Below are 14,608 nucleotides of genomic sequence, written 5' to 3'. Positions count from 1 at the left end.
TTCACAGCCTGTATGCACCAGTAATGACTTACCAATTGGAGTGTTGTTTTTCTAGCCTAATACTCACAGTTGTCCTTTTATATTAACTTTAATATGTTAATCTGTGTTACATGGTAAGACCCTTCGAGTTCTCTTGTGATTTCTGTTACCACTGTTGACTGACCCCTACATTTCTGGATAGAATTATTACCCCTCCAAATCGATACAATCTCATTTGTCCAATGCTGCTCCTTCTCTCCTCCCCACCCGCCACTGAATCACTGCTGGAAGTTAATAATTTGACTCTTTGGAACTGGTTCTGTTGCTGTGGATTAATGTTTTCAGCTCCTGTAAAGTGATTTTAGAGCCAATGAGGATTGCTGTTTTATGTGTATTTGCATCAAGTTGCCTGTGTAGCAAATCTGGGTCAGGGAAAAAGATTGAAACTGTTTTATTTATTTATAAAAAATGAATGGGTTTATGTATGTGTCATTCCTACCTTTTGGAATGCTTCAAGATAGACAGCTGTGATGTTACAAGCTACTTAAACTATTTCTTCATCTCTATTCCTATTACAAATCCTAAAACGAAGGGAGAGATTGAATACTAACTAGCTGAGTGCACCAAGCTTCCAGCGTTGCATACACAACACATTGCATTTCTTGGGCCTTTCCTTGCACAGCTGTCTGATGACATTAGTAACTCAGCATCAGAACCGTGTGGATGTTCCATACCTCCTGCTTGGGAACTGAACATATCTCTGTAATAAGAATCATCCATCTCATAAAACATAAATCCCTCCCATTCGAATCCTGACAAGGTATTTTAAGAATGTGCTTGACATTATTTAAAATGTATGTGTCCTGTTTGAATGTCAAAGACAACATTTTTATGAGTGCAAACCGAAGCCATGTGCCCCTTTCTGCCTTTCTCTGGAGGATTTCTGCTAGCCTAACGCCTTTTGTTTAAAGCAGAGGTCGTTGAATTTCTAAAGATAACAACTGATTAGATGAAACCACTTTTCTAAAGGAGAGGTTATGTCCACTTAGATGTGACTGTTCTGCCATGTTCTATACCCAGCGGCACTCTTGTTCCTCATTACGGTAAGTTCGCTGCTTGAGCTTCTCTAGAATCCATGAGCCTGGTCCGAAAGGAAATTTGACTCTGTTAGAACAATCAGTTTGGGTGACTGCTGATCTAACTATCTGTATGATTCTCTGTTGAGAGGTTTTTAGTGTGTGAAGTAGCTTGGGAATTTCAAGCATTAGCCCAATACTTTATGAGGACAGGCCTAGACCACTGGAAGACCCAATTGCAGGAATCAGTGCATGATCAACAGGAGATTAAGATAAGAAACTCCTAATCAGTCCTCATTGAGCCTGGATGAGATTTATTTCTGTGACTAACCTTTTCTTTTGGTCCTGCTACTACAAAACCTGTCCTTTCTGTCCATGCCTGCCATAATTACTCAGCCACAGAGAGATGATTCTATTAGTTATCCAGTATTCTTAGCTCCAGATGTTATCTCTCCGGCCTTCAGGAGAAGCCCTGGCTGATGGGCCAGTCCCAGAGTTCTGTTACACTGTTCAGAGAGACATGGAACCAGCGAGTGATTGGCATGTTAAACAACAGGTGGATAAGGAATGACAACCACTCTAAGTCTGAGGAAATGATGCCTTGTCCTCTGTTTTCAAAGTATAAAACACGATGTTAGTTTTCTGTATTGCTCTGGAGTCGAGCTTAATCAATCTCTCAGAGAGTCTTTTGGCTGTTCTCTCCTGCCATGGTAGATGTGTGGAGCAGGACATGCAGAGTTTCATGGGGACATTAGCACTTCATAGGTGATGTACCAGGGCCATGGGTAGCACCAGAAATGATAAAGAGACACGATCAGCTTTAGCATTCCCTTTCATTAACCTGTCTTTGTTACCACACTACTGTCACAGGTAACACCTAAGATTCCTATATGTGAGGGAGAGTACAGGGAAGGGAAGTATTTTCCTTCGTTCTTTTGGTGTGTGTTTGTGCTTTTGATGGTGCTTTGTGTATGGTCTTCTTTACTGTTTTCCTTGTTGTTTCTCTGGGGTTTTCACTCTCATAAAGGGGGGAAACAAATATTTTTTAAAATGTAGAATGTGATTGTAAAACCCCAGACGTTGGCAGGGAGACACAGGTGGGTAACTAGAATCATAGAATCATAGAATATCAGGGTTGGAAGGGACCCCTGAAGGTCATCTAGTCCAACCCCCTGCTCGAAGCAGGACCAATTCCCAGTTAAATCATCCCAGCCAGGGCTTTGTCAAGCCTGACCTTAAAAAACCTCTAAGGAAGGAGATTCTACCACCTCCCTAGGTAACGCATTCCAGTGTTTCACCACCCTCTTAGTGAAAAAGTTTTTCCTAATATCCAATCTAAACCTCCCCCACTGCAACTTGAGACCATTACTCCTCATTCTGTCATCTGCTACCATTGAGAACAGTCTAGAGCCATCCTCTTTGGAACCCCCTTTCAGGTAGTTGAAAGCAGCTATCAAATCCCCCCTCATTCTTCTCTTCTGCAGGCTAAACAATCCCAGCTCCCTCAGCCTCTCTTCATAAGTCATGTGTTCTAGACCCCTAATCATTTTTGTTGCCCTTCGCTGGACTCTCTCCAATTTATCCACATCCTTCTTGTAGTGTGGGGCCCAAAACTGGACACAGTACTCCAGATGAGGCCTCACCAATGTCGAATAGAGGGGAACGATCACGTCCCTCGATCTGCTCGCTATGCCCCTACTTATACATCCCAAAATGCCATTGGCCTTCTTGGCAACAAGGGCACACTGCTGACTCATATCCAGCTTCTCGTCCACTGTCACCCCTAGGTCCTTTTCCGCAGAACTGCTGCCTAGCCATTCGGTCCCTAGTCTGTAGCGGTGCATTGGATTCTTCCATCCTAAGTGCAGGACCCTGCACTTATCCTTATTGAACCTCATCAGATTTCTTTTGGCCCAATCCTCCAATTTGTCTAGGTCCTTCTGTATCCTATCCCTCCCCTCCAGCGTATCTACCACTCCTCCCAGTTTAGTATCATCCGCAAATTTGCTGAGAGTGCAATCCACACCATCCTCCAGATCATTTATGAAGATATTGAACAAAACCGGCCCCAGGACCGACCCCTGGGGCACTCCACTTGATACCGGCTGCCAACTAGACATGGAGCCATTGATCACTACCCGTTGAGCCCGACAATCTAGCCAGCTTTCTACCCACCTTATATTGGAATAGTTTGTCACTCATTGCACACGAGTAGACTGACTGGTCTTCAAGTGGACTCTGTCCCTTCAGAACTACACAAATCAGTATTCCTCCTAGTTAGTATTGTAGTTCACAGCTGATACTGAACCATGAAGATTTGTGGGATCCTTCCCAATAGCTGGCCCGGAGAGCTCAGAGCCATCCAAGACCCGCTAATGTACCAGGAGCCCAAAAGAGCCACTGCGTGTACTCCATACCTCCCTTTTCTCCTGTTTGCCCACATTCAGGTCCAGTGACATCGCCAGCTGTCTCTTCGGTGTATATCAGAGTGCACAGGCATCCAAAACAGGTCCCTAACAAGCCAGTCATCAGGGTCTGGGATGGAATGAACATAGCGAGCACGGACAAGGAAATTATGTTTGTAGTTATCGTGTTTGCATAATTGGCGCCACTGATGGGCTGGGTGCATTTGTCTACAATAGCTGGAATTTGACTGCATTATAAAGTACAAAGTCCGTAGTACTGCATGAGCCAAAGAATACTAGAAATGTTGCTTTTATTTATTTGCTTGTCAGAGACTTTTTAAAAAGTGTTTGGAGTCTGAGTCCATCCCAATGTTCCTTCGTGAGCACAGATTCTTTAGGGGAATTTACCACAGCACCAAACTCTTGCCATCTCCTCAGGTCAGATTCTCAGTCCACATCCTGCTGTCCCCACTCCTTCAGGCCAGCCCTTAAAAATCCGTCTCTAGTGCTTCTGGAGGGTCGTGGGTGGAATGCTCTCCCCAGCCCCAGAGACAGCGCACCACATGGGGCTGGCATGTCTGCAATGCCTTCTGTCCTTTGGAAAGGTGCACTCTGATGGTTCGGTAAGGATTATCACAAGCCCAGTAGGATCCCCTGGTAGCTGTGCTGTAAAACTCCCCTTGCAGCTTTCACTTGATGAGAACTGTTTTTCCACATCCAAAAAGTGACTGAAGCAAACGGGAGACCACAGTCCAGACACTGATCAGATATTTTCCCATACTTGTTTTATACATGGCTTTTTGCTCTGTTACTTTATTCCGTTTTCATTAGCATTATTGACATGATCAGACGTCAAGGCCAAAACATAGTAAGTGTCCGTGTCTAAGGCAAGTTTTAGAGCCATAATGGAGTGGGTGGGTTTATGTCACATCTCTCTTTCACATCCTGGAGCCGTTTCTGCAGCTGACCCTTAGCCCAGAGTTAGAATTTGTTCTCTCCTCTCTTTGTATTGCTATGTATAAAGCACAGGGGGCAGCTACTTTTCATTTGCTGCCAGCAAGAGGGTTTCTGTTTGAATGGAGCAGAAGCCAGTGTGGCTCCGTTTCACTGATTTCCATTGGAAATGCTCCAGCCAAAGCGCCGGATGTCAGCAAGAAGTGATCCACAGAAACAGGGTCTTTAAATTACTTTAGACAAAGTCCTGGATTTACCAAAGTCCAGTGTTTCACCACCCTCCTAATGAAAAAGTTTTTCCTAATATCCAACCTAAACCTACCCAATACAACTTGAGACCATTACTCCTTGTTCTGACATCTGCTACCACTGAGAACAGTCTAGAACCATCCTCTTTGGAACCCCCTTTCAGGTAGTTGAAAGCAGCTATCAAATCCCCCCTCATTCTTCTCTTCCGCAGACTAAACAATCCCCGTTCCCTCAGCCTCTCCTCATAAGTCATGTGTTCCAGTCCCCTAATCATTTTTGTTGCCCTCCGCTGGATGCTTTCCAATTTTTCCACATCCTTCTTGTAGTGTGGGACCCAAAACTGGACACAGTACTCCAGATGAGGCCTCACCAATGTCGACTAGAGGGGAACGATCACATCCCTCGATCTGCTGGCAATGCCCCTACATATACACCCCAAAATGCCACTGGCCTTCTTGGCAACAAGGGCACACTGTTGACTCCTATCCAGCTTCTTGTCCACTGTAACCCCTAGGTCCTTTTCTGCAGAACTGCTGCCTAGCCATTCGGTCCCTAGTCTGTAGCGGTGCATGGGATTCTTCCGTCCTAAGTGCAGGACTCTGCACTTGTCCTTGTTGAACTTCATCAAATTTTATTGGCTCAATCCTCTAATTTGTCTAGGTCCCTCTGTATCCTAATCCCTACCCTCCAACGTATCTACCTCTCCTCCCAGTTTAGTGTCATATGCAAACTTGCTGAGGGTGCAATCCACACCGTCCTCCAGATCATGAATGAAGATATTGAACAAAACCGGCCCCAGGACCGACCCTTGGGGCACTCCACTTGATACTGGCTGCCAACTAGACGTGGAGCCATTGATCACTACGCATTGAGCCCGACAATCTAGCCAGCTTTCTTTCTATCCACCTTATCGTCCATTCATCCAGCCCATACTTCTTTAACTTACTGGCAAGAATACTGTGGGAGACCGTGTCAAAAGCTTTACTAAAGTCAAGGAACAATACGTCCACTGCTTTCCCCTCATCCACAGAGCCAGTTATCTTGTCATAGAAGGCAATTAGATTAGTCAGGCATGACTTGCCCTTGGTGAATCCATGCTGACTGTTCCTGATGGCTTTCGTCTCCTCTAAGTGCTTCAGAATTGATTCCTTGAGGACCTGCTCCATGATTTTTCCAGGGACTGAGGTGAGGCTGACTGGTCTGTAGTTCCCAGGATCCTCCTTCTTCCCTTTTTTAAAGATGGGCACTACATTAGCCTTTTTCCAGTCATCCGGGACTTCCCCCGATTGCCATGAGTTTTCAAAGATAATGGCCAATGGCTCTGCAATCACATCCGCCAACTCCTTTAGCACTCTTGGATGCAACGCATCCGGCCCCATGGACTTGTGCTCGTTCAGCTTTTCTAAATAGTCCCGAACCACTTCTTTCTCCACAGAGGGCTGGCCACCTCCTCCCCATGCTGTGCTGCTTAGTGCAGTAGTCTGGGAGCTGACCTTGTTCGTGAAGACAGAGGCAAAAAAAGCATTGAGTACATTAGCTTTTTCTACATCCTCTGTCACTAGGTTGCCTCCCTCATTCAATAAGGGGCCCACACTTTCTTTGACTTTCTTCTTGTTGCTAACATACCTGAAGAAACCCTTCTTGTTACTCTTAACATCTCTTGCTAGCTGCAACTCCAAGTGTGATTTGGCCTTCCTGATTTCACTCCTGCATGCCTGAGCAATATTTTTATACTCTTCCCTGGTCATTTGTCCAATCTTCCACTTCTTGTAAGCTTCTTTTTTGTGTTTAAGATCAGCAAGGATTTCACTGTTAAGCCAAGCTGGTCGCCTGCCATATTTACTATTCTTTCTACACATCGGGATAGTTTGTCCCTGTGACCTCAATAAGGATTCTTTAAAATACAGCCAGCTCTCCTGGACTCCTTTCCCCCTCATGTTATTCTCCCAGGGGATCCTGCCCATCAGTTCCCTGAGGGAGTCAAAGTCTGCTTTTCTGAAGTCCAGGGTCCGTATTCTGCTGCTCTCCTTTCTTCCCTGTGTCAGGATCCTGAACTCAACCATCTCATGGTCACTGCCTCCCAGGTTCCCATCCACTTTAGCTTCCCCTACTAATTCTTCCCTGTTTGTGAGCAGCTGGTCAAGAAGAGCTCTGCCCCTAGTTGGTTCCTCCAGCACTTGCACCAGGAAGTTGTCCCCTACAATTTCCAAAAACTTCCTGGATTGTCTGTGCACCGCTGTATTGCTCTCCCAGCAGATATCGGGGTGATTGAAGTCTCCCAGGAGAACCAGGGCCTGCGATCTAGTAACTTCCGTTAGTTTCCGGAAGAAAGCCTCATCCACCTCATCCCCCTGGTCCGGTGGTCTATAGCAGACTCCCACCACAACATCAGCCTTGTTGCTCACACTTCTAAACTTAATCCAGAGACTCTCAGGTTTTTCTGCAGTTTCATACCAGAGCTCTGAGCAGTCATACTGCTCCCTTACATACAATACAACTCCCCCACCTTTTCTGCCCTGCCTGTCCTTCCTGAACAGTATATATCCATCCATGACAGTACTCCAGTCATGTGAGTTATCCCACCAAGTCTCTGTTATTCCAATCACATCATAATTCCTTGACTGTGCCAGGACTTCCAGTTCTCCCTGCTTGTTTCCCAGGAATTCCTCTCTCTCTGTTGTGCCTTGTAGTGAGGGGAAATGTAGGGCACCAGCCTCAGCACTATGGATTGTTCTGCTCACCAAATGGCTGACATGGAAAGCAACTGCGGAGGAAGCCACACATTGGATTTCTCTCTTGTGGAGGACGTGGATGGGGAGGAGTGGGGTAACTAGGTGCCCAGGGATGCCAGGTGGGTGAAATTCCATCTCCTCTAGAGCCGCTGGTTGAGAAAGGACAGTGTCTGTGTCAGTAGCTGGGATCGATTAGCACCAGCATTGTGACCCTCTTCCTTACATACATTCAGCGGTGAGTTCTCTGACTCCTGGGCATTTCACTTGTGTTCATCCTCGTAGTCCAGGGAAAAGATAAAATTCTTCTAGTCTTTGAGCCCTCGTGGCTGAGTCCAGGAGTTCCCCTGCTACTAAAACTGGGGTGCACGTGTGCCTGGGAGAGCTCCGTGTTCAACGTCTGCAGAAAAGTAGGCCCTAGAGAAGCTGCTCAGGGGTCCCGGTGGAGCAGCACAGCCTTTCCTCCTGTCTGTTTCAGCGTTAGGGTTTCAGAGAGTTAAACTTGTCTTGGAGCTAGAGAGCTTTTTACAGAGCGTTACCGACGGTGGAGGGAGTGGAGCCCAGCCTGCCCCAGCGTATCTGCCAGCCTGATGGCCTTATCAGGATCTTCCTTCCCCATGTTCTCACAATGCGCTTTTTAAATGCCACTTTTAAGCACTATCATTCCAGCTAATGATGTTCCCTAAGCAGCACGACTCTATTTGAATAGATAGGAATCTCGGAGAGCGGCTGCGGGGCTGTCGTCTGCGCCCATGTTGAAGGAGAAAAAAAGAAAACTCCAAAATGAAGACGTGATTGGCACGGGGGCCTGAGTGCAGAAGAAAGAGCTGCTTGTCAATCAGCAGCAGCCATTTCTTCCCTCAGCTCCAGAAAGTCCAGCCTCATCCCTGGCCCCGGAGAGCAGCCAGGGGCTCTACTCAGAGCTTGCAGCTCTCTGCTGTGCTGTAATGGGCCTGAGCTGTGATCAAGATCAGCTTATCACAACCAGTGCCTCTCCTAGCAACCTGTGCTCCTCCTGCCCATGGTGGAGAGGGGCTGGAGACAGAGCCCTGCTTGGGAGGCAGGCTGAGAGGGGCAGTGCCTGCAGGAAGAGGCTTTGCTTCCATGTCAGTGTAGAGCAGCATAGCCTGACACCCATTTCTAGTGTCAGCTGCTTGCCGCTCCTCCCTACTCAGCTCAGACCCTCTGGCTGGGAGTCTCTCTTGCCAGTGGAAAAGCTGGAAGGCGTAGTAATGTGCTCCCTCATTCCTTCAGTGATGCCGTGTTTGTTGTTCGTGTTTTAGGGCTTACCTCCAGGTGTGGTGCTTGCTAGGGTAGGTAGCCCCACGTACGTCAGTGACCTCAGCCAACCATGTAGCAAGTGCTGCCCAGGAGGGAGTGTTTGCAGGATTGGGCCCTGAGACGTGTTTCAACATCATTTTTTTAAAAAGCATTTTTTTTTGAATCCGGTCACATTTTCTTTGTCTAATCAGCAGTGTGGCTGTCATCTCACTGGGAGGTGGGGCCAGGTGTCTGCCCTCTAAATCCTGCCCAGCCGGAGCCCCGATGGGTGACAATGATGGTAATGATTAACGTTTATTGGGCAGCTGTTAGCCCCCTAGATTTCAAAACACTCTCTGAAGGCAGGTCAAGGTCGGTGTCATTTTTCCAGGTGTACAGAGAGAGCTGTTGAGGTGGAGAAAGGGGAAGAGACTTGTCCAAGGTCACTCAGAGAGTCAATGGCAAAGGTCTCCAGATTCCCAGCCCTGTGCCCTTGCTATAGGGTAGCAGAGCATAGAGGAAACGACAGACGGGGCTTTCCCAGCACCAGGAGGTGAGTAAATGGTTAATCGTTGATTTGACAACTGTCAGTCAGAGTAGTTGCAAAGAACGGATAGAATTTATCAGTGCTTGGAAACTCCCTCATCTCAGCAACTTCCATCAGCTCTGCAGATGAGGGCTGGTCAGGACCCATTCAGTCCTTCAGCCCCGCCCGGATTGTTCCCTGTGGTAGGTTTTCTAGTGCCTTATGCAAACTAAATGTGAATTTCTCAAGTGATGAGGCTCCCACTGCCTGGGGATTTTCCTCCTCCTCAGCCTACATTGTTCCCCTTTCCCCAGCTATGGCCTTGCCCCCTCTTCAGATAACTAATAATCCTCTGTGGCATGCACACCCTGCAGATATTTGGGAACATGTACATCTCCCTGTGTCTATCACTTCACCATTTGTTTTCCCACTAGAAAAACAACGCTGGCAGCCCTGCTGGTTGCCATCACAGTATCACGATGGGGCAGCTTCCTGTTATTGTTAATTATATTGCAGACTTTTTACATTTGTTTAGTGGCGATTTTGTTTTTGTAGCGGTCAGAAACTCTTCTCTGGCACAGACTGGAGGTTTCCTTTTACCTCCTTTGTCTCCTGGGACCTCTCAAGCGTTCTCCATGCAGTGCTCTGTGGCCCTGGTCACTGTTGTCTCTGCATGCCCATAGCTATACTGGACACATCTCGAGTTGGTTGTACAGTGGCCGGAGGAGTCTGTAGACTTGTGCTGAAGCACACGCTGAAAGTGGTGTTCTCAGAACCACGCCCCTGGCCACACTGCGATAGAGTTTCATCTGCAACAGTCCTCTTTGCAAGTCATTTCCTTCATCCCTCCTTTGCTTTTCTTTCCTCCCCCCCCCACCAGAGCTATGACATTTGAGTGTCTTGAGATTAAGCACCTGTAGATTAGCTAAGTAATGGTTAAGGAAAGTGGGAAGGTCATAAGTCTGCATTTGCATGTAAGCCCCAGTGAAGTTTACTTACCAGGCTAAATAACAAAGAGGATGTCTTTTTGTGTTGCCCTAACTCCCCTCCTGTCCTCAAACAAAACTCTCTCACCCGTGTTTACTGGTGCTTTCAACCCAAGCCAGCTGGCTTCTCGGTGTAGTCTGAAAAGAGAGGTGTATTTTCCATTGCATGCATCCGATGAACTGAGCTGGAGCTCACGAAAGCTTATGCTCAAATAAATTGGTTAGCCTTAAGGTGCCACAAGTCCTCCTTTTCTTTTTGCGGATACAGACTAACACGGCTGCTCCTCTGAACCCTAAAAAGGAAGCGTGAGACTTTCAGCTGGACTTGGTAACCTTAGTCCTGGAACCTCAAGGGGAGAGGCAATTCTTGATTTAGTTATAAGTTGAGCAAAGGATCTGGTCCTCGAGGTGACTATAATGGAATTGCTCAGTAATAGCGACCACAATATAATTAAATGTAACATCCTTATAGGGGGAAAAATACTAAAGAAACCCACCACTGTATTGTTTAACTTCAGAAGGGGGAACTACACAAAAATAAGGAAGCTAGTTAAATGGAAATTAAAAGAAACAGTCACAAGAACGAATGAAATGCCTTCAAGCTGCAGGAAAACTTTTTAAAAACCTCATAAAGAGGCTGAAATTAAATGCAACCCCAATTTAAAAAAAAATAGAGGACCCCCCCACACACAATGACCCCTTGAAAAAATAAATCACTTGATACACTGCCCTGTTCGGTTCGGTCCCCCTGGGGCCCCTGGTGGTGGCCCCTGTTGGCAGACAGGAGACTGGGCTGGGTGGACCTTTGGTTTCACCCAGTCTGGCCGTTCTCATGTTCTTTTAACCTGCCCACTTTGCTGTGAGGATGCAGGATAAATGGCTGCTGATAGTCCCCCAGGGCCTTCCCACGATCCCTCCTCCTCCCCCCCCACCCCCACTCCATGCGCCCAGACGGACAGAACCATTCTCCTGTAATTCACTGGGAAGGAATCCTAGAGCAGCTGCACTTCCTGCAGAGCAGAGAACCATGGGATATGCTCCTTGAAGTCCTAGTGACGCACGCAGGGGAGTGCTGTTCCAGCCATGACACAGCATTCTAGCTACGGCCTTGCAGTGTGGGGCTCTCGCCTGGGGTAAGCTAACCTGGGTGCTCAGCACCTGAGTTAACTCCGCAGTGAAGACACCCGAGCCAGTAATAGGAGGAAATTAAGAGGGAGGGTAAAATAGGCTAAATATCAGAGAGATTGTCCCGCCAGTGAGGCTGTTAAGTTGTGGCACACAGTCCCTGGGGAAGTGGTGGAAGCCCTATAATTTGCCATATTTACAGCTGAATTGGACAGAACACTAATACATTACAATCGGGAGCCATCCTGCACGGGCCCCTGGGCATGCACTAGATAACCTAATAGGTGTTCTCCATCTCTAGATTTTATTCTTCTCTCCAGCTTGTCAGGGCCGGGAAGCTTCCTTCCCTGCTGCCTGTCATGCTGCTATCTGTTTGAAGATGTTTTTCACTGAGAGCATGTGGAAATCCAACATTTCCCCTGAATTCAGCAATAATGCACGAGAGATGTTGGGCTGGCCCGGCATTTCGAAGCGGTCCAGAGATCTCTGTGGTTTGGGGAAACGAACATATTGAGTGAATGCAGTAGCGTGTTTTCTCTGTCTTGCTGAAGCCTCATTTTCAGCCCTAATGCAACAACAGCAAGGGCTTTGTGCATCATTTGTATTATGTGGCAGAACTCCAGGAAGTTCATTTTTTTCTCCATGACACACAGACTTCTGCTACAGTCTCAGTTTATCCTTCTAAATAATGCAGGTGGGTGGTGGTTGATTCACATCACTTTCTCTTCTCTTCTAATGATATGAAAACCCGAGTTTGACCTCCTCCACTTGAACTGAGAAAAAGGGAGATGGCAATTTCTGCAGCTATTCACAGTGCTGCTCTTCACAGTTATTCTGAACCGTGGCAGATGGAAATGGGTTCAAATTCTTACAAGCAAAGGGGTTAATGTTTTCTTCTAGTTCAAGTGTGTGGTTTGTGAGCAGAGTTCCCCTCTGACAAGCTGCTGGAGCCAGAAAAATCTGAGCACTTGGAGGTGCTTTAAAAATGATTTCCTTGTTGCCGTGGGAAAGCAGGCAGAGCAGCCGAGAGAGCCAGGTCTGGGCATTTGCCCGTAACAGCGGTGGGTTACTTTTTATTCTTGTCACCAGGTGTATTCTGGGTCTCTCTCATTTTCTCCCTCTTTCCTTCTAGGTTCCACCTGCAGCTCCGTTAGCAGAGTTCAGGTTCAGCCAGATTCAGGTCCCATCCATACAAGGTGGAGAGCAGGCTTTGAAATGTTGAATGGCATTCCAGCCAACCGGGTGCTGAACGTGGGTGGGACAGCCAGTGCGGATGTGGGTTGATCACAGTTCACCTGAGATGGTTGGAAATTACATACAAAGTGTTCAGGCGCAGAGTAGCCATAGCCTTGGTCTCACGTGCTTAGCGCGACTCTCGCTATGTTCTGGGGGCTGTTATCATTTGTACCCTTGGTGCGCCTGGCACTCTAGACATGTGACGAGATAACTTCTGGACCCTGAGACGCGTACAGCCTGAGTGAGATATTCCCCGGGCGGGGAGTGGGAACAAAGGCAAGGGGAACTCTGTGATGTTCTTTGTTCCGCAGATTGTTTGTTTTTGCTATTTGATACTGTCTGTAATCAGGTGAGAGAGTGAGGAAAGGACTGGCCTGGAGAGAGCTGATTAAGGGCAAATCTAAAGATGTGGCTTTTGAGGAGGGATTTGGTGGAGAAGAGGGAGGCTGAGCAGGCGGCAGAGCCCTGGTTCTGTTCAGCAGAGGCCATGACTGTGGAGGAGTAGGAAGCAAACAGCCGTGGTTAGGCTACTTTTTGTTCAGCTGCTTTGATTAGAAAAATCTAATTTTAAAGTCTGGTAAAGGTCATTTTATTAGACAGGAATCCTTTCCATCCAACGCTGTAATTAACATGGAGCTATGTGTTTTCTTTATTTAAGCAGTGCATTTAAGTACCTGTGTCCATTGGAAAGGCATCAATAACTGGTTTTCGCATGCGATTAAAAACAACTCACCCACAACAGCATGGACACCCTGGGGCTGCAGATAGGTACCACTGAGAGTCTGAGGGCCGCAGTTTGTGGTACACTTACCCAGGAAAGTTACTTTTCAAGTAGAGCCTGTGTTCCTCATGTGGTGAAACTGTTCAGTTGCCATGTCTGGACTTGCCGTAACCTGTGTTGTCTATGTCTTCTTGTTTGTGCACAGGAGCTCTGCAAATAGAGAACAGTGAGGAGTCTGACCAAGGCAAATATGAATGTGTTGCAACCAACAGTGCAGGAACCCGCTACTCTGCTCCAGCTAACCTTTACGTTCGAGGTAAGAGCAGCTTCTCTCCCAGGGTCACTCTCTCCCTGTTTAATGAACTGTGTGGCTTTGCAATGAACAAGTATGTGGTCCTGTCTTTGTGCATCGATAACGCTTTGTGGATTGTGTGACTTGAGTGGCCATTTGCTCAAGATTTGACAGATTAAATCCAAACGCATGTTTGAATAACACCAGGCTTGACTCAAATTAGCAAAATCTGGAAATCCATCTTCACCAAGCTTGTGGGATGCTTCTGTTGTCAAAAGAGCTGAGCTAAGGCCAGAATTTTAATTCCTCTGAATTTCTTCACTTTGTGGCACAATTACTTAAGGGGAGGAGAGGTGTTTCAATCTCTCTTGTATAAAGACAAAGCTTCAGTGGAGAAGTCTAAAATAAAGTCCCATTTACCCACTAAGCCAAGGCTTGTCAATTGTGGATGAGCAGGTCTTTAGCCACCTGCTTTGGGGTGTTGAGCCTTAAAAACTAGAGACCAGAACAGCTTTTAGAAGTTTTCTCGGTCCATCTTGTAACTTCATTGGAGGTAGATCCTATGGGTATTAAAGATACATACTAAGAACCCTGCTGAAAATCAGTTGCTATTCATGCGAAGAAGCCACTTTCTAATGGTTATTGTCTTGCCTTTTCTAAATTGTTGTTTTCAGAATACAAAAATGACCAGACTTTATGGCTGATGGACCTCTGGCCTAATTTATTTTTCTACATTAAATAAATCTGAATTACAAGTTTGGAAGGAGAGAGGGGCGTCTTTAAATCGTTGATTAACTCTGTTCTGTTCATCAAGGGAAAAAAAGTGCTTCCCTGGTTGGGATCTGGTATCGCCAGAGCAACCAGGTCAGAAACCCTTGAAAACTGGTTTGGGATTTGCCCAAGGGGTGTGATGCTACGTAATGCTTTTTCAGAAGGTGTTTCGAACCCAACTTTATTTCCACATAGTAACTCAAGACACTGACAACTGTTGGTAAATGAAATCTCATCTTCATTTCTTCCTCTCTCTCTCCTTTGAGCACAACCCCCAAAGCCACCCCTTGGAAGCTACA

At 46.7% G+C, this 14,608-nt stretch overlaps 1 protein-coding gene across 1 annotated transcript in view; it reads left to right on the top strand.

Annotated features, from left to right (window-relative positions):
* PTPRF (protein tyrosine phosphatase receptor type F) overlaps positions 1–14,608 on the top strand; it is a 358,571-nt gene that overhangs the window by 237,724 nt on the left and 106,239 nt on the right. The window contains exon 6 of the mRNA XM_077823717.1: positions 13,452–13,562. Within this exon, the coding sequence (XP_077679843.1) occupies positions 13,452–13,562 (111 nt within the window). The remainder of the gene's footprint in view (positions 1–13,451; positions 13,563–14,608) is intronic.

Source organism: Eretmochelys imbricata, chromosome 8 (genome assembly GCF_965152235.1).
Source record: "Eretmochelys imbricata isolate rEreImb1 chromosome 8, rEreImb1.hap1, whole genome shotgun sequence".
Lineage (NCBI taxonomy): Eukaryota > Metazoa > Chordata > Testudines > Cheloniidae > Eretmochelys > Eretmochelys imbricata.
Note: the sequence above shows the minus strand (reverse complement) of the source record. Positions and strands in the feature narration are given on the sequence as shown.